This window comes from Ochotona curzoniae, unplaced genomic scaffold, assembly GCF_017591425.1.
Source record: "Ochotona curzoniae isolate NIBS_2020 unplaced genomic scaffold, NIBS_Ocur_1.0 contig_2692, whole genome shotgun sequence".
Lineage (NCBI taxonomy): Eukaryota > Metazoa > Chordata > Mammalia > Lagomorpha > Ochotonidae > Ochotona > Ochotona curzoniae.
The window spans coordinates 6,897,829-6,920,959 of NW_024465556.1; the positions used below are offsets into that span (position 1 = coordinate 6,897,829).

Genomic DNA, 23,131 nt, shown 5'->3' on the forward strand with positions numbered 1-23,131 from the left:
CCAAGGTGACAAATGTTATCAAATCAAGGTTAAAGGCACTGGGTAAGATAATCACATAGCATTGTAAACAATTTTTTAAAGCAAAGTTTCAAAGTATAAAAAGCCAAACTGATAACAGGGAACTACTGAAATAGGGGACATAATTCTTCAATTTCGCAAACATTTTCTTTCAATCTATGTGTTTTCCAATACTTCAAATCTTAAAAAAAAAAAAAAAAGTTTGCATCTGCATAAAGCAAAAAAACCTTGCAAATGAAATATCTCTGGAAACTGTTTTCTTAAGTAACATTATACATTTGATAGTTAGACTTTAGATCTGATATAAACAAAACACCAGGAAAATCACAAAGTATTAAAATTATATCCAAACTCCTTATTCAACGGAACATAGTCTAGAGCCCCTCGATAGCAAACCTGTAGTGTAAAGAGGCATTCTAAGTATAATTCCAGATACATCAAGGATTCAGGAATACAGAGTTTAAACACCACAATCTCCATGATACAGTCATTTAATATACATTTTCATAACTGTTTCTTGAAAAACTATTTAGATAAAATATTAGCATTTATCATTGATTTTAATTTGATCTATGCAACTTCCATCAATATTAAAATATCAATTAATGTAAATATTTTATTATAAAACTATTGTACAATTTAAGTTTTAATTAGAGAAATGTTTTATTCACAGACACAATTTCTTTAAAAGTCCTTTTTATGAATGCATTCAAAGAAACACGCTAAAATCACTATGTTTCCTAGGGTGAAAAAGCTGTAACAATCCCATTACCCCAAATGTTACTCTTACTTCACTTCTTAAATGTTTACACATTCAAAACACATATGGTGAACAGCAATCATTCATCCCCACAGTGGTAAATCTCAGCATAATCAAATGACAAGGACAGTAAAATAGTCACATATAGGTTACATAAACTGATACTTACTGTTACATGTAAGCTTACTTAACATAAAATCAGCATTGGATAACAGTGATAAAAAATGTAAACAAACAGAATTAGATGCTAATCCCTTCCCTGAAAAACAAAAGATAAAAATGCTCCTTTTTAAAAAAAAAAAACATGATCTATTGTATAAAGAAAGTTAACACACAGATTTAACAAAACCACATTTCCGAATACAGATAAATGAAAATCTGGAGCTAAAATGTGCAAAAATATTGATAATACTTAAATTTATTAAATTCATTGTACATAGGCTGACACCAATTCCATACAAAAAAGCCTCTTGTCATGTTAAGATTGAGAATAGTGTTTATTATTTATGCTTAAGGTTTCCTGAACAATTATCCAAATAACAACAACAACAAAAGTCCATATTGTAATGGAAAAAATACAACTAAAAAACTTGAAATTCAATCCCACAAATATCTATAATCAGTACTCATTTGGGCAGTAGAGAAAAAGTTATTAAGTCCACATGAAAAATATTTACATTGATTCTAATAAAAAATTAAAAGAAATCAAATTTTACTGTACTAAAATGTGTATAAATTTTCAAATAATCTTGGTTTAATAGATTTACTAAGCATAAAATTTGCAGAGCACTTGGTACTTTTATGTGGGCTCATATATTTTAAAAGCACCCTCAAGATAGACTTGGGAAGGTAAGAAATGTAAAGTTTTGATACTTTCCTCCATAACATACAAAAAAGGTGCTTAGATTTAAATGTAAATTTGTAAAGTTAGGGGGGAAAAGGGTGAAAGTAATAACGTACAAGCTTAAGACATATTCCAACAATATATAAGCAAAACGTTTAACTGTTTAGATGAACTGGTAGGAAATCAAAGTAAGGAATGACAGAACTGACATCAAATATACCTGCAGATTGAAAATTTAGATGCTTTGGTGGCGAACAACTAGTGACTTTTTGGGAGGCAGTGGGTGTGAAGCAAAGCTAAATATCTGCCTCTCTGTTTCCAGGGAAAAGCAGTTTTGCCCTTGATCTCCAGGGAATTAGTTATTTTGTTGAATGTGACATAAAATTGTTTTGAGAAACAAAAGTATGGATTGCAGTATGCACCAAACTTCATATGATCCACTAATTTATACATGATCTTTCTCTAACAACTTAAGACTGGATGTTGCCTTTCATCACGTAACAGAAATTCTAGGAAACACTACTTGTGGCAATATAAATTCTTACCACGAACAAGTTAAATGCAGCCATGTATGAAGTTTAAGAGAAAAGTCTCCAAATGTTATTTAAAGGAGAAATAAAGCAAATTTTTAATCATTCACCTTTTTGGCACTGCAAATACAGAAAAGTATCACATTTCTTACTATACTTTTTTCTCACTGCCACATCATACATTTCATAATGTAACAAATGTATATTCTCATTTTCCCATAAATGAAACATGTATTAAGAAAATGTTTCATTTCTTGCAAACAACCTCTCTCCTCCTAACTCCAGTAAGAATATTTAGCACTCTCAATTTCAAGATTTTTGTTGTTGTTGTGCATTTCAATTATCTTCTTTAAAGTATTGTATTTTAAAAGATATCTACAGATGGAAATTAAAGGAAAAATCTGCTTTTGGAATGCAACAATTTTAAGTAATTGCACAAAGAAGCACCTTTTGATATGCTGGTCTGACTTTTAATGTAAAACTGAAACAATGAGTGTCCTCAAGCAGAAATTTCTCCAGTTTTAGTCACTCCTTACACAGCAGTCATAAGGATATTAACCTGTGCTTTCTTTATTTTCATAGGTGTCGTAATAACATAGTAGTTTAGATATGGCTCATTGTCAAAGGTGGGTGGACAGAGACTTCATGATAAATTGGCTACAGAATGTGAAAAAAGCTCTTAATGACTTAAGAATGGTTTCCATGTTGCTTGAGCCAAATAGGTTTTTACGCCATGTACCACCACGTTCCCTGCTTAACATTCCTAAGTTTCTTTTTCTTCATAGTTTTCTGACAAATTAGTTTTCCTGAGTAAGATTGTAAAAAAGTTAACCTCTCTACTAAAGTATAAAGACAAATAGAACATCAATGCACAATACAAACTCTTTACACAGCATCAGAGGGGCAGAAGGAGTGATTACTGCTCTTGTGATTGACCACCCCTCAAAAAGACTGAAGCAAAGGAGTCAATTATCTAACACACTCTGAAGTACATTGATTAGATGCTTGAGCCCATAAACATATCCCTCATCTATGGTGTTGCTAGGAAACACATGAGCAAAATCTATCATTCGCACTTCCACTTCTGAAATCTCTTGACAACCAGTAGGAAGATGGTAGAAAACTTTTTCCAGTTGGGAAAGTACATTTCCATTTAAATGCTCCTGTGACAAGCTCTTCCACCCATTGTCTCGCTCTCTACTTTCAACTTTCAGTGAAGTCTGACTGTGATGCTTTTTTGAATACATTTTTCTGTGCCGAGCATACATCTTGGATAAGCTTTTGCCTACTGAGGACTCTATTTTTCCATTTACTGAGGAATTTGACAGATGGAAGTTATTGTTGAACTCCAGTACTTCCGTATCTGACAGGGGTCCTTTGGACAAAAACTTTTCTGCCAAAGTTCTGTCATTAGACTTTGTAGTGGCTATCTGAGATGAACCTTCATAAACAAACAGTAATGAACTTGCATAAAAGTTAAGCTGCTTCTGGTTTTCAAACCAATGAAGAATTTTCTCAATCTTCTGAATACTGGCAGCAACAGCATCTTTTCTTAAGCATAATCCATTATGAAAAAACTTGGAGACTCCTACAAAAAGGAAAACATTAGGATTACCATTAGATTATAAAAATAGGTATCAGTTGAGAAACAAATTAATGACAGAAATAGTTCAACTGTTTCCCTATCATATGTCTTATAATCAATTGAACAGTTAATTATGGCAATCCAAGAACTCTAGTCAGAGAAATTTAATTTTTGGTGAAGACACTCTCATTGGAAAGCATTTCAATGACACTAATGGGTGCCAGTGTTATGATGTAGCAGATAAAGCCAACGCCTGCAATACTTGCATCCTATGTGGGCTTTGATTCATGCCCCAGCTATTCCATTTCTGACTTTGTTCCCTGATAATGTACCTAGGAAAGCACCTGAAGACAGCCCAGTATTTGGGCTCCTGCAACTCATGTGGGAGAGCTCCTGCTTTAGCCTGGACCTGCTCTGGCCACTGTGGCCAGAAAGATCTCTCTTCTTTTTCACTCTCTCTCATTCTCTAACACCTTCAAATTAATAAATAAATCTTTAAAAATGGTCCTAACTTAAGATGAAATATTTCATTTAGATAAAATAGAAGTTTATTACAGAGAGACTGCTAGTTTAGTTATCTATAAAGAAATATGATTCCAAGGTTTGCACCATTTATTCTTGGTAGGGATTTTATAGCAAACCATTTGATTTTCTGGAAGCATATTATACAGCCAACCTAAAACACAGAGCCAAATGAAAATCATTTTAATGATGTTGATAGCCCATTATCAAGTACTCCAGCATATGGATGCCAGTTCAACTTCTGGTTGCTCCACATCCAGTCCAACTCCCTGCTAATGTGCCGGGGAATGCAGAGAAAGACATCCCAAGTGTTTGGGACCCTGTACTTGCATAGGAGATCCAAATGAAACTCCTCGTTCCTGCTTTCAGCCTAGCCCAGGCCTGGATGTTGCAGCCAATGTGGGGGTAGGGGAAACAAGGTGAAACAAAATAGAATATTTCTCTGCTTTTCCCTCTGTGACTCTTTTAAATAAATAAATCTTTTAAAAAATGCTAAATCAAAACAGTTCTATCCAATTTTACTTGTTTTCAGGAATACTGACTAAATCGTGGGTTTTTTTTTTTTTTAAGTTAGGGAATAGGGCATGGACGCATTTAAACAGATGGAGAAAAATCAGCCAGTATGAAATAGACAGGGCACATTCCAGGAAACAGAAGAGGACAGAACGACATCAGAGTGGCACCTGGAGACTGACAGAAACAGGAAAGCAGCGGACACATCGGTGTGGTGTTGCAGTGACAGATATCCCAGTGGCATTCAATGAGTACGATCTGAACTGCACAGGCAGCCAGAACCTCCCTAGCAACAACATGAGAAGGGACATTTACCGGGAGCTCTGGACGTGAACCCAAAGAACTGCCCATCTGCTGCTTAGTTTGATTTGACCAGGAGCAGACAGAGCGGCAGGTCCCATATGGGCAGTGTAGGAACAGGGTAGATTTCGCAGCCCAGTCTGCCCCTAGAGCTGAAACAGGTGCCATTTTGTATAGAGAGGCAAAAGCAATGGGACAGTACTGTGCATGCACAGAGCTGGGAGTGAACTCATTTCTGGCTCAGGGAACTGCAACAACATGACATCCAAGACAGGTTCAAGTAGCCCTCAGGTCTGAGGGCTAGCAGACCAAGAACTCTAGTAGCGGCACATCAGGCGCCATTTCTTATGGTGTGGAAATAATTTAAGATTGCAAGGACAACAGTGAGCAGCACATGTGCAGAGCTGGGAGCAAATTCACTGAGGTCAATGCATTGCACTGGTCCCACAGGGAAACTAATGCCAACATCAGTACCGTATGGGTCAAAATAGGCCGTGTGGCCCTCGGACCTAATGGCCAACATGTTCTGGCAAGATCAGCATCAAGAACAACCTAGCTATATAGGACACCAGGTGTCTCCCTAATCCTGGGACCTGCTCCAACTGGAAGTGGGAGAAAGTTTGTACAGATAATGGTGCAGCCTCAGGAGTGTCACAGGAGGTAGAGAGTGGTGAGCTACAAGCTGGGGCTATGGAGACCATGGTGGAAGTGTAACATAAGAACCCAGACCTGGAATCCGCTGTGTGCCAATCACAGTAAGTAAAATTGAATTGTAAACGCATGGGAAAGGAGCAAAAGCCAACCTCAGAGTTAACTGAGGAATACATCAAGAAAATGGGGGAATGCAGAATTCAAAACACTTGTTATAAAGCTTCTTGTCAACAACAAGAAGCAAATAATATAGGAGTTCCAGAAATTTAAGGAACATGTCACACAGGAAATGAATCAAATGAACGTCAATATTTCAGAAATTAAGAATACAGTGGGACAAATTAAAAGTACAGTGGGGAGTCTCCAAAAATAGAATGAATGAAGCAAAAGAAAGAATCTCAGAACTGGAAGATATTTCCTGTCACCAGGAGGACACAAAGAAAAAACTGGAAGCAGAGATAGGTCATGCTTAAAAAAGTATTCAAAAACTGAAAGACACTATTAAAAGGCCAAATATAAAGAGTTATGGGAGTCCCAGAAGGTGCGGAAAGAGAAGCTGGGTTTAAAGGTGTATTCAGTGAAATAATAAGGGAAAATTTTCTTAATCTAGAGAAAGAATTGAGAAACATCCAGGAGAGGTGGAGAACTCCCAATAGGGTTAACCAAAAGCGATCCTCACCATGACACATGATAAACAAGCTCTCTTCAGTCACTCATAAGAAAAAGATCTTTAAATGTGCACGTGAAAAAAATCAATTGACATATAAAGAAATGCCAATTAAATTCACAGGAGACCTCTCATAGGAAACTCTACAGGCAAGAAGAGAATGGAGAGACATTTTTCAGATTCTAAAAGGGAAAAAATGTCAGCTCAGGATAATGTACCCAGCAAAGCTTTCCTTTGTCTTTGAAAATGAAATAAAATTCTTCCACAGTAAAGAAAAGCTCAAAGAATAAGCCTCTTCCAAATCTGCCCTACAAAAAGATGCTTAAACATGTTCTCTTAACGGAGAAAAGGAATAGCACCCACCAAAGACAAAGGCAAATCTGAAGAACATCCCAGTAAAATAACAACAGAAGACTAAATCAAACAATGAACAACCCATTGCTAAAATGACAGGACCAAATTACCTCCTATTCTTATTAACCCTGAAAGTCAATGGCTTAAACCCATCAAACAATCATGATAGACTTGACTAAAACAAAACAAAACAAAGCAAAAGACACATCCTTTTGTTGCCTACAGGACACATATCTCACCAACAAAGATCAGCGGAAACTATATTCTTAGATTTTTTTTTAGTTGCATCTCTTCAAAACACTTTCTTATTAAATTATTCATTAAATTATTCTTATTAAATTATTCATAGATCATACAGTAGCATCATTTTCTCCAATAAGATTCTCGGTTTTCTTTTTCATTTCTTCAGCAACACATTAGTCATTCAGTAGCATGTTATTTAATTTCATTTTTAATTTCTTCTTTTCTTCCTGTTGATTTTGTTTTGTGGCTTTTCATTTATGGACTCCCAATGATACGGTTAACTATAGCTTGACAATAGGATGCTGGACTCTGCCCCTGCCCATGCCCGCATTGATGGACATATGACTGTTTATGAAGAACTATACCATAGTGATAATACAGGGTAGCTCCAACGAGGGAAAAGGGAACTTGGGGAAGGAGCAAGGAAAATCCCAGGGCAGTAGCCTAGTGGCTTAAGTTCTTGCCTTACATGTGCAGGGATCCATATGGGTGCCACTTTGTGTCCTAGCTGCTCCATTTCCTATCCAGCTCCCTTCCTGTGGTCTGGGAAAGCACAGCCCAAAGCTTTGGGACCATGAACCTGTGTGGAAGACCTGGAAGAGGCTCCTGTCTTCAAACTGGCTTAGTTATGGCTGCTGTGACCACTTTGAGACTGAACCAGTGAATGAAAAATCTTTTGTCTCTCCTCTCTGTAAACTGACTCTCCAATAAAAATAAGAAAATCTTCAAAGGAAAGAAAAGAAAGGAAAAGAAAAGAAAAAAAGAAAAAGAAAAATCTGAGACTTACAAATGCTATCAGTTGCCATATTCAAGCATCTTCTAAAATTATGCCTGGTTTACCATATGCAGGAACTTAAAGGTATATGTAATTTCATTTCTGTTTTTAAATCATTTTTTTCCTCCTTGGTACAGAAACTATTTAAAAAGAATTCCAACTAGAATTAAGCAACTAAAATTGTTGCTTAAGATAATTTAAAAATAGCTAATCTGGGTAATTATCTTGCTGCTGAGTAAGTATACCAAAGCAAACAATATTTTCTAAGTTCACACTGTGGATGGTTTTTTTATATATGTAAATAAAATTTCTTCCATAAACTCTGCAGAGCTCTTCTTTATCTCAGCAGATATACATAATCTTCTGACATACTATCATTTCCAGAAATCTAGGCTCACTACCTCTCCTGTATCTCAACCACAAATACTTCAGAAGCATATCTGTATGCTAACAGACTTTATTTGAATGCTTTTAATGCCCCTGATTTTTCATTACAACATTAAACTGTAAATGGGAAATCTAGTAAAACTTTAGTAAAAATACATGCTACAACATTTTGAAGGCTCTTATGCAATGGCTCATTTCAACACACTACTACCTCTTATTTAAAAAATTACTCTAGGGGAGAGCATTTGGCATGGTGGTTAGGATGCCACTTGGGATGTCCATAGTCAGCATCAAGGTGACTGTATTCAAGTCCTGACTCAGCTTCTAATCCAGCTTCCTACTGAATGCCCACCGTGGGAAGTACCTGAATCCCTGCCAAGCATGAGAGAGCTGGATGGAGCTGACAAATACGACACTTCAGTCTGGCCCAGACCTATGCAGGAACCTGGGGACTAAACAAGCAGACAGATGCACTATATGTAGTTCTGTATGTGTCTCTGTCATTTGCCATTCAAATAAATAAATCTAAAAGTAAAATATAATTTAAAAACTAACTCAAGTCCAACATTTAGCCAGATAGTTGGTTCACAAACTTTTTTTCCAAAAGCATAAAAATAACAATGAGAATGAAAGAGAGGACTGTGGACTCATGGTTTGAGTATCATTAACCCACTTTTATAAATACAAATTTTTATTTAAAAAAATGGTTTATTTTTAATATAGTCATTATTCCAAAGAGGAACTAAAATATCTTTCGAATCATTTTAACTACTCAAAAGTATTTTTAAAAAGCATCATTCACTTATTAGAAAGATGGAGTTACAGAGAGAGAGAGAGAGAGAGAGAATTCCATCCATCGGTTCACTCTCCAGATGGTCAAACTCGTCAGGGCTGACGCCAGGAGCCAGCAGCTTCATCCAGGTCTTCCCTGTGCATGGTGGACACCCAAGTACCTGGGCAATCCACTGCTGGTTCTGCCAGAGCATGGGTAAGCAGTTGGATTGGAAGCAGAGTGGCCAGCATCACAGGCAGCAGCTTTACACACTGCAACACAACTCTGGTCCCAATAAAAGCATTTGAAGTTTCTTACCATCCTTAATAGTTTCTTTTGTTAAGCTTCTTCCATAGTGCTGGTTCTGTGTCTCATAGCTATCAGAATGAACATGATACACCTGTCAAAGACAAGCAGTTATTGTTTAAAAAAAAAAAAAAAAAACAACTACCAACTCTTGACCACGAGGAGATGATGCCAACCACACAAAGGTGAAAGATGAGAGCTACTCATTCTAACAGATTTCTAAAGAAAAATAAGTAATGCTCATAAGAATCAAGCAGAAAGGCATTTAGCAAATTATATACCATTAATAAAAATGCTTGCAGATAAGCAGAGATGAATATTTCCAATATTAACTGAAGTGCAAATGGAGAATGAGGAAGCATTTCTTTTGAAATGGAAAAAACTTGCAAGAAAAGTGTTCTGCTACATTGTCTTTTGTAATTATTATCTGACACTATTGTGGTGTTATTAGCAAATGCAAACAGAAATAATAAAAGAAGAGGCATCATCATGCACATAAAGTGACTGCACACTGGAAAATATGCTTAAAATGAAAACAAACAATAAAAACTTAAAATGGTGGTAATGCACACAAATTAGTAAACAGAAAATAAGCTTCACATATACAGATAACCAGTTATAAAGTATACAGAAGACTCCACCTGCAAATGCAAAGAACAAAACAGCACAAGATCTATGTAAAGACATCTTTCAAATATTCCTAAGGGATATACCCATGTTCTCAGAGAAAATTCAACATTATAAAAATCACTTTTAAAGCTCTAGTTTATCAACAATGAGAGTGAGTTAACAATATTTAAACCCGGCCCTGGCACCGTGGCCTAGCAGCTAAAGTCCTCACCTTGAACGCGCTGGGATCCAATATGGACAATTGTTCTAATCCTGGCAGCCCCACTTTCCATCCAGCTCCCTGCTTGTGGCCTGGGAAAGCACTCAAGGATGGCCCAAAACCTTGGGACCCTGCACCAGCCCAGACTCAGAAGAGGATCTGGGCTCCTGGCTTTGGATTGGCGCAGCACCGGCCACTGAGGTCACTTGGGGAGTGAATCATTGGAGAGAAGATACTTCTCTCTGCCTCTCCTCATCTCTCTCTCTATATATATATATCTGACTTTGCAATAAAATAAATCTTAAAAAACATATTTAAACCCATAATAAATGTGTTAGTGATTTCTTCAGCCAAACAAGCTAATTCTAAAGTTCACAAAAGAACCAAAAATAACCAGAAGAAATTCAAATAAAACAAAAGCAAAAAATAGCCAAAAGAAATCTAAATTAAAAGATAACACAAACATTAAAATATATTTTAGAAGGGCCAACACAATGGCTCAACTGGCCAATCCTCATATCGAACTGTCAGCATCCCGTATGGGTGCCTTTTTTTGTCCTGATTGCTCCACTTCCCATCCAGCTCCCTGCTTATGGCCTGAGAAAGCAGAGGAGGATGGCCCAAAGCGTTGAAGTCTGAATCCATGTGGAAGACCTGGAAGAAGCTCTTGGCTTTGGATCAGCTTAGCTCTGGCCATTGCAGCCATTTGTGGAGTGAACCAGTGGATGGAAGATCTTTTTCTCTCTCTTCTTTCTCTCTGTAAATCTGTCTTTTCAATCAAAATAAATAAATCTTAAATATGCATATTTATACACAAATTTATGTATGTTTATATATGTGTATGTATATTTATACATGTGTGCATGTTTATATGTATTTTATACATATTTATATATTATTCATATGTATTATTTATATATTTATATGTATTATATACATATATTTATATATACATATATGTATATTTAGTCATATGCATGAGAATTATGTAGTAAAGATATTTACTTTAAATCAGTGGAAAATTTATCTATCATATAATATTAGTTTGATTAAATAGTCATCTGAATGAAGAGAGAAGGTGTGTTAATACAATATGCCAGGTCAAAATCCAAATGCATCCACCACCAAAATATACAAAATGAAATGCTGACAAGGCCCGCACCAAAATGCTGAAGACTGTGACTAAGTAATCATCAGGGAAGACATTTCTAGTCAAACCTCAAACATTTCAACCACATTTCACTTTCTTTTTTTTGTAGTATGAACCATAAAACTATGCATCTTCTCAGAAACTTCCTAAGAAAACAGATGAGTGGAAGAAATCACTTTACAAACAACAAAAATTATGTATGATTACAAGTATAAAAAGTGTTAAACACATGTAAAACGTGTTTTTAAAAAACCCTACCAATAAAATTGTCCCTATTCTACTATTCAGGAGTACATCATCTGAGCCAGAATAAGTTTTACATATGAAAATGTAAATTTCACAGAGAGAGAACTAAATGGTTTCAGCCAAACACTGCACTTTAAATTTTCCTGTTTATTTCTATCTCACTAAAATGAGAATGGAAAGAGACCTGAAAGTCTCTCCACCAGCACCAGCACCAGCACTCGCAGGAGCAAAGATACTCAGCAAGCAAAGTTACATTCTAATTGAAAACATAAATATATGGCAAAAATTGTATCTTTAAAAAAAAAAGGGGGGTGGGAACACTGGGAGAAATCGGTAGGTGGAAAAAGCAAACGGAAGCTCCAGCACTCCGTGAATCACACTGAGCTTACTGTTCATGAACTTAGCGATGTCGGAAGCAGATTCAAGCATCTTAACACACATATATAATCAATTTATGAGAAAAAAATAGTATCTCACACAATTTCAAACAGAAATATACAAGAAAGAATCTGATTTTATAGACAATGTGTTCACGAACATCAAACGAGAGGTATCTTTTCAGACAATGAGGAAACGTTACCTCTCCCCAAAGCGTGCTTTTTGATAAAAAAAATTTTCAGTTGTCAAAATATACTAGAACACTTAAAATGAAATCCTTTAATAATTTAAATCATACATTTTTTAATTGAAGTGAACGTCTACAAATTATATTTTAAATTACTTTTGAAATCAACACAAAACTGGAAAAATCAACAATCACATATACAATAATTAAACCCATAAGGAAACAATTTCAAAACACAAAATCTACTAAATCCCAAAATAAGATCCTGTTATCAGTAACTTTTCTTCAGTATGGGTCTTTTAAGATGATATATATTCCTTCTAGCTCATTCCCCTATACTCCTGTGTCTTTACATAAACTCTGTGTTAAAATATGCTCTGCTGCATCTTGGCTTTACAGCTATTACTATCTTTTGTCAAAGTTTAAAAATCCCAACCAAAATCACTCTATACCCACTTCTTTTTGATATCTTTTGTTTTTAAAGGGTTTTTTTTTTCCTATCCTTTATTGCATATATCTTAATAAACCACACAAGTTATTGGAAAAGAACAAAGCAGAAAAACTTAAGAATTCAAAACCTACCCCCCTCAGATACTTGAATGAAGGCAGGGTGGCATGGGGTAGCAATAGGCAGTATGAGTTAAGTAGAATTGAGTCTAAAAATAAGTTCTCAGTTATGCTTTATTTATTCATTATTATTATTATTTTAATTGGAAAGGCAGATTTACAAAGAGAAAGATCTTCCATCCACTGGTTCACTCCCCAAGTGGCCACAACAGCCAGAGCTGAGCCGATCCAAAGCCAGAATCCAGGAAGCTCCTCCAAGTCTCCCATGCAGGTACATGGTCCACAGGCTTTGGACTGTCCTCCACTGCTTTCCCAGGTCACAAGCAGCGAGCTGGATAGGAAGCGGAGCAGGGGGGAATACGAACACCTGCCCAAAGCGGATCCCAGTAAATGCAAGGCAAGGATTTAGTCACTAGGCTTTCACAATAGAGCATGGTCCATTGACTTTCAATAAGAGTGTCAATACCATTCAGTGGAAGGAAGAATACTTTTTTCAACAAATGGTGTTGGGACAATTGGACATACACATGATGTGAATGACATTCAACCCTTTTCTCACAGCATACACAAAAACTAAAGTGTATTATAGATCCCAACATGAAAACAGATTCTAAAAACATTCTTACAAGATTAGGCAAAGATATTATTGACATATATACTGCAAAACACTATGCTGTATTAGCCAGGTGTGACCGCCAAACAGCTAACGTCCTCACCTTGCACACATCGTTATCCCATATGGCACTGGTTGGTGTCCTGGCTGCCCCAGTTCCCATCCAGCTCCCCACTTAAGGCCTGGGAAAGCAGTAAAGGACAGCCCTAGCCCTTGGTACTCTACACCCATGTCAACCTAGAAGAGGTTCCTGGTTCCTGGCTTTGGATCAGCTCAGCTCCAGCTATTGTGGCTACTTGTGAAGTAAATCATTGGACAGAAGATCTTCTCTATCTCTCCAACTCTCTGTATATCTGACTTTGCAATAAAAATAAGTAAATCATAAAAAAGAAGAAGAAGAAACCAGGAGAGAGGGTTGCTTTAGGGATAACAAGAATATTTCCAGGAGGGGCCCAGGGCAATAGCCTAGTAGCTAAATCCTAGCTTTGCATGCCCTGGGACCCCATATGGGTACCAGTTCCTGTCCTGTCTGCTCCACTTACCATCCAGTTCCCTGCTTGTGGCCAGAGAAGGCAGCAGAGGACAGCCCAAAGCCTTGGGTCCCTGCACCCACAGGGGAGACCCCCAAGAGTCTCCTGGCTCCTGGCTCCTGGCTTTGGATCAGCTCAGCCAGTAGAGAATTTTCTGTTTCTCCTTCTCTGTAAATCTGCCTTTCCAATAAAAATAAATACATCTTTAAAAGAAAGGAATATTTCCAGGAAGACTCAGTCATCTGTGAAGGCTGCTTTTCAAAGTAAAATAAGGTGAGTAATAAAAACTGCTTGTTTAATAACACGGGGATATGATTAATGACATTAGTGAGGAAGCAATCTGGCAGTGGGCAAAGGTCTCACTGAATGGGCTGAATTCTGCCTAGCAAGCCAGGAAATTGAAAAAAACTAGTCTGCAGCTGTGACGGGCAAAGAAGTTAAATCCATAACTACAGAACATGGCAGAGTAAAATCGGGTTTTTTTAAGATTTATTTATCTGAAAGATAGACTAGGCTCATTGGTGAGCTGGACTGAAAGCAGACCCGCCAGTGAAGTAACCTAAGTCATCTCAGTGAGTCATCAGATCTCTGCAGTCACATGAAAGATCCTAAATGACATCAGAAGAACTGCCTACGTGAGTTTGCTCAAACTGCCAATCCACAGAATTGTGAGCAAATACAACAACTGTTTTTAAACTCCAAAGTCTGAGATAATCACCTGTTTTTTGAATTGATATTTTGGAAACATAAGAAAACATTGATGACAAAGAATTCTTCTCTATTTTTGATGTAATATTATCAAAAAAGAGTAAACTTTAAATATTTATTTTGCACCTAACTTTAAAACTTCTTTAAAACAAAATTACAGGGTCCAGGGCAGTAGCTAATGGCTAAAGTCGTCGCCTTGCGTGTGCCAGGATCCGATGTGGGTGCTAGTTCATACCACGGCTGTTCCACTTCCCATCCAGCTCCATGCTTATGGCCTGGGAGGCAGTCAAGGATGGCCCGAGCCATGTGGAAGACCCAGAGGAGGTTCCTGGCTTTGGATAGGCTCTGCTCTGACCATTGTGGCCATTTAGGGATGGAGGATCTTCCTCTCTGTCTCTCCTTCTCTCTGTAAATCTGATATTCCAATTAAAAAAAAATAATAAATCTTTAAAAACAAAATAAAACAAAATTTGATACTACCATTTTTTTTAAATTGCCTCCTATAGGTCAGCACTACTGAGACAAAGATTCTGTCTCAGTTACAAAAAAATAAAACTCTCTGGCCTCACGGAGCTGACACACTGAGGAGGTATCAACAGCTGAATCCCAAAGACATTCTGTATTTCAATACATAAGCATTACAAGGACAGCCATAATTCCAAGAAAGAACATGTAAAGATACATATGGGTATTTTACTGATAATCATTCTTACCCTCATGCCAAGCACCAGGAACCCAATCTCTTCCATTAGCGGGTACTTGCTGACCTGCTGCTGAATCTTCTCGGATGATGCAAAAGGATCATAGCTTTTTCGTCCAATCTTTACATCCATTATACAAGGCTTATTAAATCTGTGGGTCACATCTTCCAGTTTCAGATATAAATCTGTGATTAAAGAAAAATCATAATTAGTAAAACGTATTAATACAAAAGTAACTGCTAGGAAAACAAAACGAAATGTTAGAATAAAAAGTTAAAATCACTGGATTTAAAAACTGGTATGACTCCAGTTGAAATCAAGACTAACCAACAGGACCTGGCGCAAGGGCTTAGAGGCTAAATCCTTGCCTTGCATCTGCTGGGACCCATATGGGCGCCAATTCAGGTCCTGGCTGCTCCACTTCCCATCCAGCTCCCTTTTTGTGGTCTGGGAAAGCAGTAGAAGATGGCCCAAAGCCTTGGGACCCTGCACCCACGGGACAGATCCAGAAGTCATCCCTGGCGCCTAACTTTGGATAGGCTGAGCTACAGCCATTGTGGCCACTTGGAGAGTGAACCAGCAGATGAAACATCTTTCTCTCTGACTCTCATTCACTCTGTAAGTCTGCCTTCCCAATAAAAATAAATAAATCTTCAAAAAAAATTCTTCGGCTGGGCATTTGGTACAGCTCTGGCATAATGGATTACGCTGCCACCTGAAGCACTGATGTCCCAGGAGCCGTGGCTGATCCTGGGAAAGCAGCAGAAGATGGCCTATGTATTTGGGATCCTGTTACCCTAGTGAGAAAAGAAGATGAAATTCCCAACCTAACTGTTGCAATCATTTGGAGAGCGAACCAGCAGATGGAAGATCTCTGTCTCTCTTTCTCTAACTCTGCCTTTGAAATAAATAAATGAATTTTAAATTAAAAAAAAAATCTGCTTAGGCTGCTCACATCCCATGCAGCAATGTTTGGGTTGCAGTCCCAGATCTGCTTCTGATTCCAACTGCCTGCTTATGTGTGCCCCAATGGGTAGTAGATGACGGCTCAAATAACTGGTCCCTGTCATCTGTACAGAAAATCTGTTATGGGTTTCAGGCTTCTGACTTCACATTTGGGGAGTGAATCAGTAGATAGATCTCTCTGCCTTTCAAATAAAATGAAGATCCTGCTTTTTTTAAAAAAAAGATTTATTTATTTTTATTTGAAAGGCAGAGTTTCAGGATGAGACACGGAGAGATCTTCCATCCATTGGTTCACTCCTCAAATGGTCATAATGAGCTGATCCGCTACTTTCCCAGATCATAAGCAGGAAGCTGGACTGGATATAAAGAAGCCAAGAGAGAAACCAGCACTCTTATGGGATGCTAGCGCTGCCACCAGAGATTTAAGCTCCTACACTAAAGCTCTGGGTCCCCAAAAAAGATATTGAGTGTCTATAAGTTAATTATCAATACATCTACACCTTACCATAAAGTTATTATTCTTTACTTGTCAATGGGTAGAGACTTTAAAAATGAAAAAGCTATTTCTTTTTAAGACAGAGATGACAAAAGCTAAGGTGTGAATATAAAAATCCCAAGCCTAAATACAAAATTCCTATTTCTACACTTGATCTTAGCCAAAAGGCAGAGAAGCGATAAAATTCCTATTTCTTTCTTCTTCTCTTGGAAAATAGAAATACAAATGTAGACTCTGCCTACGGTTACGTACAATGTTTGCTGAATGAATAATGATTTGCCTTCTTAATCCTACTGCACAGAACTTTGAACCTGGCCTTCCTTATAAAAGATAAATTAAGCCATTCCTTCAGTAAATAGTACTTTCACAGCTCTAATTGCTGTTTGTTTTGATTGGCCAAAAATGCTTTTCTTAACCTCATTTTCAGGTTCTCAGTATATTAAATACAACTGCATTTACTAACTTACTACTAAATTACTTATTCTTAACCTTCAGAAGTAAAGTTTTTAAGTTAAGAACTATTGAATTAGGTCGTTATTTGCCCTTAGTTCTCTGATCTATCAAAGTTGTTTTATTTGTTGTTTGTGTGTTCACTTGTCCGTTTTGTTTTTTACAATTCATTTATTTATTTGAAAATATCACACACAGAGAGTGCTCTCCTATCCACTGGTTCACTCTAAATCGTCATAATGGCAAGGGCTGAGGACCAGGAGCCAGGAACTTCATGTGGGTCTCTTACAGGAGGAGCAGGAGCACAAGCACTTGGGCTCTCTTCCACTGCTTTACCAGACATGTCATCAGGGAGCTTGACTGGAAGTAGAGCAGCCAGGACTCACTCAAGAACCACATGGTATGCTGATATTGCAGGCAGCAGCTTAACCCATTGTGCTACAGTGCCTGTCCCCGACACCTTGACTTTCATGTCACTTTTGGCATTTGTCCTTCTTGTTTAAAGTTTAATTGTAGTCTGCATGAGCCAGGATGGGGGCAGACTGAGAAGGACCAGGTGTCAGCACCCTCCAGTGAGAGTTAGGACTGGGGGCAGACCAGGTCAGGCCAGGCTACAGCATCTAAAGGCAAAGACACATGTGAAGGACTATGCCAAGATGGGTCAAAGAAACCATGCGCACAATCTACGGCTGGGGATAGGCCTGGCTGGGAGCAAAGGGGATGCCCTGGCTGGGTTGTGGTTCACACTGACAACTGCGAAGGCCAGATTAGGGGCTGCTGTCTAGTCTGGGCACGGCTGCAGTGTCTATAAGCACAAGTGTGGACTGATGTAGTGTGGTGCATGTTACTACCATGCACCAGACTGGGCTAGACTCCAGCACCCATTGGTGCTCATGAGAACCAGTGTGGGTATAGGATGGGCTAGGCTAGGTCTCTGCCCATGCAGAGCCAGGTGTGAACTGTGGCTGGGTGTGGACCAGGCTTGCTAGCCTGAAACACCCAACAGTTAAAACCAGAATGGGCTGAAGGCCAGTCAGGAAAGGCCACTGTTCCTGCTAGGACAGGAGGTGGACTAAGTAGGGCTGGCCATGAACCCACCAGTGTATGTGAGATCTGGCATTGGGAGAGGTTCTGATGGAGGAGTTTGGGCAACTCCTCTGGCAAGACACAGTCCCTGCAGGTGAGCACAAGAACCATGATAGGGAGCAGCCCCGACAGGGCCATGGAATGGTACCCAGCAGCACCATACATTTGGCTCAGGTTGGGGGCAAACCAGGCAGGGCAATTTCATATCATCCGCTGGTGACCAGAATGGAGTGTGGATCGGGCTGGGTTGGGCTGCAACACAAGCCAGTTTAAATAATTGCCTTGAAATGATAGTTTGAATAATTGCTTTGGAAACAAGGAAATTAAGTTCAAATTTTAACTCAATGATTTCTTATGTTAGCATGTGACCTCAGTAACATGTCTAAAATTTAATCATAAGAAAAATGGACATTATTAAAAACCAAAGGAATATTACAAAGGCTAAATGATATTATAATGTGAAGGGGAAACAAAAGGGGAAAAAAAGGAGAGAGAGAGAGAACGAAGGAAACACAGAGAAGGGAAGGGGGGAGAGAGAGAGATGGAGAAGGGAAGATAGGAAGAAAGGGTGAGGGGAAAACAGAGAGGGAGGAGAAAAAGAAGGGTATTGGGGAGATATGAGAAAGGGAGAAGAAAAGAGGGGAAGAGGAGGAGACAGGGAGAGAAAGAGAAGAGGAGGGAGGAGATCTTCTACCTACTGGTCCACTTTCCAAATGGCAGCAACAGGTCAGTGTTGGGCCAGTTTGAAGCCAGGACTCAGGAATTTAACCTGGGTCTCCCACACTGGTAGACAGGAGGACACCCTTGGGCCCTTTCTACTGCTTTCCTAGGCACATTAGCAGGAAGCTAGACTGGAAGTGGAGCAGATAGGCTGCTGATGTTCAAGGTAACGGCTTAACCCTCCATGCCACAATGCTGTCCTCTATAATTGCTTTTTCTAAAGAATGCAGAAAACTGGCATTATATTTATTATAAAATTTGGTGCCTATCTCGCATTCATCACATACGCTAATTTTACATGCAAACACATATAAATACTAAACGTGCACATGACTGTTAAAAGATGCAGCTGCAATTCGATGAGACAGCTGTCAATAGAAACTATCCAACCCTGAGGTTACTACCACGCCCCAACCTACAGTTACTAAATACTAACAAAAACATGTACTTCCTAGGTATTAATTTTTATCTCAAGGTAAATATTTTATCTTAACATCAAAATATCATCTGATCTCTAACCTTAAGAATGCCCATAATGTTGCTCAGATGTACACTGATGTACCCAAATCCACCCGCTTTTTGGTCCTCCGAGACCACTGTTTCACTCTTTCAGACTCACCTAGCACTGGCCGGGATTCCATATGGGCACTGGTTCATGTCCTAGCTGCTCCACTTATCATCCAGGTCCCTACTCTGGCCTCAAAAAGTAGCTGAGGATGGCCCAAAGCCTTGGGACCCTGTGCTCACATGGGAGACCCATGGAAGGATCCTGGCTCCTGGCTCCTGGCTTGGGATCAGCTTAGCTCCAGGCTTGCCGGATACTTGTGTTTGAACCAGTGGACATGTGATCTTTCTCTCTGTATATCTGCCTTTTTTTTTAAAATAAAAATAAACCTTAAAAACAAAAACAAAAACAAAAAAACCCCACTGATTTTTTTAAAAGAGGTATTTTCTGTGTTTTTTTCTTAAATTATTCATCTGAAAGAGACAAGAATCTTCCATCCACAAGCTCATTCCTCAGAGAGCCACAACAGACGAAGCTGGGCCAGGCTAAAGCCCAGGAGCCAGGAACTTCATCCCAGTCTCCCATTTGGGTGCAGAGACCCCAGCACTAGGGCTGTATTAATACTCATTATACTCATTATAAAATACTCTCTGTATTAGCAGGGAGCTGGACTGGAATTGGAACACGTGCAACTCAAGCCAGCACCCATTTGGGTGCAGGCAGTTGCTTTATCCATACGCTACAACACAAGCCCCAAGAAAAGTGATGCTTACATTGATCTTTCAGTACTTCAAGGATCAATACTTATAAATCCCAAATCTAAGAGATTATCTATACATTTCAATATAAGTAAATAAAATAATCTCTAACAGACTTCATTTTTAGAGGTAACAATAACTATAAATATAGTTACGCTTAGGACACTATGATCACTAATTTAATGTTTATCACAATTTATACAAAGCTGGGGGAGGCACAGGCACAGCAACTAAAATGCTGCTTGTGGTCCTGCCTCTGAGTTCAAGTAGCAGCTCAATTCCTGATTATGTCTTCCTGCTCCGTGCACCCTGAAAAGCAGCACTGACAGCCCAAGCAGTTGGGTCCCTGCTAAACAAGCAGGAGACCTAAACGACATTTCTGGTTCTTATCTTCAACCTGGCCCTACCCTTCTTCTTCTCTACCTTTCAAATAAATGAAATGCATAAATAAATTTAAAAGCTTATGGAAAGCATATGTAGAATTTCTATAGTTCTTCAATTTTGAGAAGACAAAGAACAAAAAAAAAAACTACCAATTGTTCCAACACACAAATTTTACTCTTTTTTAAGTGAAGCATTAAGATTTCACTGTGGCTTTTATCAAGGGCATTGTTAATATTTATAATATATCTAGTTGCTCCATGCCTTTGATCAAAGTATAAGATTATACAACATTAATATGGATGAAGGAAACTTTCCTATTTTGTAAATGTACTTCATTAGTCTAACTATCTTGAAACAAGTATAACAGTGTTTTATAAAATGTTACATATTTTAAAAACTTGCTTCACCAAATTTTCTACTGGCACTCGAAAAAAGGCAAAAAAGTTCCCAGTATGACAGGAAGAAAAACGCAATTATCTGAATTATTGAAAAAAATATTCAAACATAAATAATAGTAAAGATGAACAGCATAGTTATCTTAAAAACCATAAGGTCTTAGGCAGCTCGTTCAGGTCATGACCTTGGAAGCCATCCCTCTGCCCCCAGCTATGTAATTCTTTCTGCCCACCTATTAAATCAAATGACACTCACCTATCATCACCTGGAACCTGAGAAGGAGGTGGTATTGTGTTGTGCAACCACACCACTCTCAAGCCCTCACAAAGGCCCATGATGGGCAAGGGCTCTCTGGGTCCCAAGCCCTCATCAAAGCCTATGATAGAGAGGGGCTTTCTTGATCATGTGCTTCCTTGGATCTTGAGTTCCAACACTAGACCTCCTGAGAACCCTCTTGCTCTCTGGCTTCCTACCAACAGACTCTGAAGACAGGTAGCCCCTGAACATGGCTCCTGTATGTCTGTATTCCTCACCCTCTCTTCACTGCTTTGGAGAGTCAACAAAGACGCAAATGCTAATATGTTTTGTTTTTCTAATTTACGTGCTTTCAAGAGTTCCAGGAGAGGTGAGGCCTAGCAGTAATGGAATGTGGACAGAGAAGCCAGGAAAATGTGAATGTTCACAGCTTTGTGAATGTGTCCAGGTTGTTCGCTGCATGTCTCTTATTATCTATACTGTTGGGGAAGCTAGGACATAGGTCTAATGACCGTTTGTTCCTCACAGGGTTTTGATTCAGACTAGATTACTGTGGTGACTTTTCATGTGCTAATTTCTGGTGGGTACTGCTATCATCAAGCTTGGTTAATTAAGACCCCTTACTACATCCTAGACTTGTCTGGCCGATCCCTCTTACATCCCGCAACAAAAGACAAGAGGAAGGGTATTTCGGGAATTGAAGGAGGAGTTACTTAGATGCATAAACAAATGTTAATAACTTAATAAATTATGAAAATATGTTCTACCTTTGATTAGGTTTCTGTCTATACTATGTTAAAAATATTAGCTTCATCCTTATTTCTGAACTTTCCAGAAAAGAAACGGTAGACAGGGAACCAAGGCCCCAATATGACCCCAAATGGAAAATCACAGATATTTCTGCTTTTCCATGTTAATCATCAACCACTTCTGAGAACAAAAGAAGTTGAAAGTAAAAAAGAAGTCCCCAAAGTTGGTGTAAGAGAAGGAAGAGAACAAACAAGTGGGCCAGTTTGTTTCATGAAATTTGACTCTCTGTTTCACGAAACTTGATAGACTTAGAAGCCTATCAATTAATTACACTGGAGAAATGCATTTCAAAACATTCAGTTTGCTCAAATCAGCTTGATAACCACCAATACTTAAAGACATTTGATGTTACATGCACTATGTATCTACACACATGTACAAATGAGATTTATCATATTTAATTGGCTCGAAATCAGTAGACAACTGCCCAAAATTATAATATTTGGGAAACCTCCTCCCACATTACTGGTACTGTTCTTAAAATAAATAATGGTGCTGAGTCTACAACTGTGAATATGCTAAAACCCATACAATTTTATGCCTTACATAGGTCTTACGTTACATAAATTATCTCAATAAATCTGTCATAAAAAATTGAGAGAAAAAGCTTTCCTTACTGGCTAACAATTCTCATGATTTAAGTTATGCTGTAATACTTTGTTCAGTAAGCTTTTAATATTTGACAACTCTCAACATACTATCATGAAGTCTTAAAAAACTATCAGTTTTAAAACCTGTATCCTAAGCCTGTAAAGTGCCTAAAGAAAAATCAGAAAGTAAACGATGTCATTAATTTAATGAAGAAGAGAGAGGGAAGGGGTGAAGGGAAGGGAGCATTCCTACTGAGAAAATCTAAAATGCAAAATGCTTTAAAATGTGAAACCTTCTGAGGACCAACACAACAGCACCAAGAGAAAATCCCACACTTGAACTCATGCGTCAGGCTGCATGCAGCCAAAATGAGAAAAACACTAAAAACACCATAAATATTTACCTTCAAGTTATGTGTGCAGACAACATGAAAGTGCTATAAAAATTTATTTTTTGAGCAGGTGTTATTGCTGAATTAGTTAATCCTCCCCCATCAAGTGCTGGGCTCCTATATGGGCGCCAGTTCGTATCCCAGCTGCTCCATTTCCCATCAAGCTTCCTGCTTATGGCCTGGAAAA

General features: G+C 38.2%; 1 protein-coding gene across 2 annotated transcripts in view; it reads right to left on the reverse strand.

Annotated features, from left to right (window-relative positions):
* Nucleotides 1–308: 308 nt before the first annotated feature.
* Nucleotides 309–23,131, reverse strand: part of IPMK (inositol polyphosphate multikinase) — a 50,548-nt gene continuing 27,725 nt past the window's right edge. For both annotated transcript variants that reach the window (XM_040975796.1, XM_040975797.1), the window contains 3 exons: nucleotides 15,149–15,321; nucleotides 9,240–9,321; nucleotides 309–3,740 (listed from right to left, as the gene is read on the reverse strand). In XM_040975796.1, the coding sequence (XP_040831730.1) occupies nucleotides 3,118–3,740; nucleotides 9,240–9,321; nucleotides 15,149–15,321 (878 nt within the window). In that variant the 3' untranslated portion in view covers nucleotides 309–3,117. The remainder of the gene's footprint in view (nucleotides 3,741–9,239; nucleotides 9,322–15,148; nucleotides 15,322–23,131) is intronic.